At 52.9% G+C, this 4501-nt stretch overlaps 1 protein-coding gene across 1 annotated transcript in view; it reads right to left on the bottom strand.

Annotated features, from left to right (window-relative positions):
• Nucleotides 1–1133: 1133 nt before the first annotated feature.
• CRTC2 (CREB regulated transcription coactivator 2) overlaps nucleotides 1134–4501 on the bottom strand; it is a 69579-nt gene continuing 66211 nt past the window's right edge. The window contains exon 14 of the mRNA XM_015411720.1: nucleotides 1134–1672. Within this exon, the coding sequence (XP_015267206.1) occupies nucleotides 1470–1672 (203 nt within the window). The 3' untranslated portion in view covers nucleotides 1134–1469. The remainder of the gene's footprint in view (nucleotides 1673–4501) is intronic.

Raw genomic sequence — 4501 nt, 5'->3', positions numbered from 1 at the left:
AAGCAACTTACCCTCCCTCTTCTCCTGCCTCCTCCTGGCTGAATGAGGGCCGGAAGCAGGGGGCGGGGCTTCGTCATGTGCCCCGCCCCCGTACCTCACCCGGGGGAACTGCGATCCCCCGCGATTCCCCCCAAAATGACCTCTGTGGAAACCGAATGCTGATTTAGCCCGACTTTTGATCTGACCACCCCTGAACGGTTAGATGGAACCCCAGGAGCCCGTCCCAATGAAGCACACAAACAGGCAGAAACTTATTATAATTAACATATAATATATTTAAAAAAAATAATAAAATCACTCTGGTATTTCTCATTCGTGGCGGGGGGAGAGGAGGAGGGTGCGGGGGGCAAGTGCCACACCCCCACAGCCCCCGTCCTCCCCTGGCCCCCCCTCAACTCAAGTACAGACGCCAGACAAGAAGAATACAAAGTTACAAGTGCTTTACAAGACCTCCCCGCCCTCTCTCCCTCCCCCTCTGTACATGGCAGCTGAAAGGGAGGGAGGGGCGAGGGGCGAGACAGATGGAAGAGTTATGTACAGAATTTAAAAAACATGATTTGCAAAATAACCCCCCCCCAAGACTGCCACCCACCCCACCCCTCGACGCGTGACAAATAGGTCGCTAGCTAGTTGTGTAGGTGTACATACATACACACACACATACACACGCACAGAGGCAAAGAAATGGCTGGAACCGGTTGGGATTGGGGATGGACACTGGCCTCAGGTTCACACACACGCATACACAAACGACACACATCCCTTGGTGCAAGGAGACCAAAATGCTACTCTTCGATGCAGTCCATTCCCCACCCCACCCCAAAAATGCACAATTTGGAGGATTTTAAATGCCAGAATTTCTCCCTTGCTCAGGGCTAGGAGATCATGCTTCGCGACATTCACCCCTCTCCGTGGGCCCGGAAGCCTCTTCCCTTCCCCTAGAATTTATTGCCAGAGGATGTAGTGTTGGCTTTAAAAAGGGATTAGACAGATTCATAGAGGACAGGTCTATCAGCGGCTACTAGCCACGGAGACGGAGGAGAACCGCCACATTCAGAGGCAGTCAACCTCTGAATCCCAGTGCCAGGGGGCAATATCAGGGGAAGGTCTCGGCCTCTATGCCCTGTTGAGGCCCCTGTGTGAGACATGGACCACTAGTCTCATCCAGCAGGGCTCTTCTGATGTTCTTACACCTGGGCTCCGGGACTGATCTCCCCAACACCAACCCCTCAAGTACTTTGCAATCCGGGCTCGCTCTCTGTAAAATCTGATTCCGGCGCAGACTGTGAGCTAGAAGCCACAGGTCTCTCTAAGGAAGGGCACTGTGATCGGAGGAGGCACGCATAATCTCTGTCCCCCCCACAAATGTCCTGCTTGAGCAACACCCAGAGTTTCGCGAGTGGGAAACGGCCTTTTGTTTCTCTGTGGCTCTGTGCCCTCACCGGGTGTTCTCGGGGTCCCCCCCCCCACTAAAGCCGGTCGGTACGGAAGGAGTCCTCGACTGCCGGGTCGGTCAGAAGGGTGTAGGGGTCGTTGAGCATATTGAGTCCGTCCAACGTGAGCGGCTCGATCTTCAGGTCCTCGTCCAAGCCCAGGGAGGAGTCCACTTCAAAACCGGGCATGCTGGCCAAGACGTTGGCAATCTCCTTGGAGATACCTGGAGGGGAATCCTCTGGAGTGAAAAGAGAAAGGGAAGGGGGGGTCAATCTTGCTTGCATCCTTTAGGCATGCCCTCCCTTATCAAGTGGCAGTGAGTTCCACGGTAGTTCAAACTGTGGAACTCTGCCAATGGACCGAGCGATGGCTGCAAGCATAGATGGTTTTGAAGGGGAGCAGACAAAGGGGAAGGCCCTGGCCTCTACATCCCGTTTATTGTCCCAGGAGTGCGCCAGCCACTAAGAGACAAATAAAGTGAAGGCTGAGGATGCAATTAAAGGAATGAATGGATTTTATTATTCAGCTAAAAATTCCATATGCGTTTCACCAACAGGCATCCTCAGGGGAATCTGTTAAGTCTTTCAGGAACAGATTCCCCTGAAGAGGGCTGTTAACAAAACATGTAAGGAATTTTTTAGCTGAATAATAAAATATATTTCCCCCTCTACTTGCAACATCAGCCCTGGCCTTATCTCCCCGCCGGCTGCCGCTCAGCTGTTTATGCGATGTCTTGCTCTACCCACGAACCGCCACAAAGTGCTTTAAAAGTTTGTGAAAGTTCACAATGGTAGACCCGTCACGAACTTTCGTTCGCAAACTACGAACAGTGCAGAATCTGTGATGAATTTTGCTTGGCGGTCCAGTTTCTGCCTCTCCCTAAATATAAGGGTATCGGAGTCCCCACTCTGGCAGAGAAGCCTGCTGGGTAACCTTGGGCAAGGTACAAACCCTCAGCCCAACCTGTCCCACGGGGTTGTTTTGGGGGTGGTGATTAGGGTAGAAGAGAGAACACTGGGCGGCTCTGGGTCCCCGTCAGAGGGAGGAAAGGGGTATGAATGAACTTAAGTAAATAAGCAAATAATAGGAGAGTTTTTGTGTGTGCGAGAAAAAAAATGTGGAAAAATATGGGAGAGAGGGAAGAGTCAAAAAGACAGGTGGCAGCAGGGGATAGGAGAAGAAAGAGCTCCCGGAGGAGATCCGGGCCCTGCGGGACCTTTCTCAGTTCCGCAGGGCCTGCAAGACGGAGCTCTTCTGCCAGGCCTTTAGATAGGAGCCGCTGCCACCACTATTCCATCTGTACCCCTATGCCCTAGCGAATTAACATCTGATTGCCTGGCCCCCAAGGGTGGAGCGTGGCGCTGGACACGGCTCTGAGGATAAGATCGTCGGTAGCTATGTGAGGTTAAGAACTTCCCTTCTTGCTGTAAATTGTTTATATTTTATTGTATTTTATTGTTTTTAAATTATATGTTATTGTTTTAACCTGGCACTGTGTGCCCCTGTTAGCCGCCCTGAGCCTTCGGGATAGGGCGGGATATAAATGTAAATATAAATAAAATAAATAAAATAAAGAGCCAAGAGAATATTTCCAAAGAAATATTTATCCCACAACTACCCTGTGAAGTAGGCTAAGCTGAGAGGGCATGACTGGCCCAAGGACACCCAGGGAGCTGAATGGCAAGTGGGGGGGGGGATTCGAATCGAGGCCTCTCCAGTATTACAGGATGACACTAAACACGAAAGTCTCCTTCCATCCATCCCTGCGTGCCAACGAAGGTTGTCAGGCAGCCATCCTTTGGTTATCCCACCACGCAGGGTGGCCCCTCTGGCCTAACCAGAGCCAGGGCCTCTTCCGTCGTGGCTCCAGTTCTGTGGAAGGGGCTCCCCGAAGAGGTGAGGAGGGCCCCCTCCTTGGAGACCTTCAGGAGGCGCTGCAAATCCTGCCTGTTTGCCAGGGCTTCTAATGGGTTCTGCATTAGAAGGCATCTTTTTTGGGGGGTGGGGGTGGCGATTTCCTATTTTATTGTTTGTTTTAACTGAAAAATAAAGTAAAAAACCACTTTGTAAAAAATCCTCAGCCGCTCAATGCTTGGTGGTGGTGGAAAGGGCCGTCCAGCTGCAGCTGACGTACGGTGACCCCATGGGGCTTTCCAGGCAAGAGACGCTCAGAGGTGGTTTGGAGGATAAGTCTGTCAGTTTATACTAGCCACGGTGGATGAGGGGAAACTCCACATTCAGAGGGACTAAGCCTCAGAATCCCAGAGCCAGGAGGCAACATCAGGGGAAGGCCTCGGCCTCTCTGCCCTGTTGTTGGCCCTCCAGAGGAACTGGTTGAGGCCGCTCTATGAGACAGGAGGCTGGACTGGATGGACCCTCACTGGTCTGATCTAGCAGGGCTCTTCTGATGTTCTTATGAGGGGAAGGCCTCGGCCTCCCTGCCCTGTTGTTGGCCCTCCAGAGAAACTGGTTGGGGCCACTGTGTGAGATGGAATGCTGGACTAGATGAACTTGTCTGACCCAGCAGGGCTCTTCTGATGTTCTTATGAGGGGAAGGCCTCGGCCTCTCTGCCCTGTTGTTGGCCCCCCCAGAGGAACTGGTTGAGGCCACTGTGTGAGACAGGATGCTGGACTAGATGGACCCTCGCTGGTCTGATCCAGCAGGGCTCTTCTGATGTTCTCATGAGGGGAAGGCCTCCGCCTCCATGCCCTGTTGTTGGTCGTCCAGAGGAACGGGTTGAGGCCACTGTGTGAGACAGGATGCTGGACTAGATGGACCCTCGCTGGTCTGATCCAGCAGGGCTCTTCTGATGTCCTTATGAGGGGAAGACCTCTGCCTCTCTGCCCTGTTGTTGGTCCTCCAGAGGAACTGGTTGAGGCCACTGTGTGAGACGGGATGCTGGACTAGAGGGACCCTCACTGGTCTGACCCAGCAGGGCTCTTCTGATGTCCTTATGAGGGGAAGGCCTCTGCCTCTCTGCCCTGTTGTTGGTCCTCCAGAGGAACTGGTTGAGGCCACTGTGTGAGACGGGATGCTGGACTAGATGGACCCTCACTGGTCTGATCC

This window comes from Gekko japonicus, unplaced genomic scaffold, assembly GCF_001447785.1.
Source record: "Gekko japonicus isolate JY-2015 unplaced genomic scaffold, Gekko_japonicus_V1.1 scaffold175, whole genome shotgun sequence".
Classification (NCBI taxonomy): Eukaryota; Metazoa; Chordata; class Lepidosauria; order Squamata; family Gekkonidae; genus Gekko; species Gekko japonicus.
This window is presented reverse-complemented; position numbering and strand designations above follow the sequence as displayed.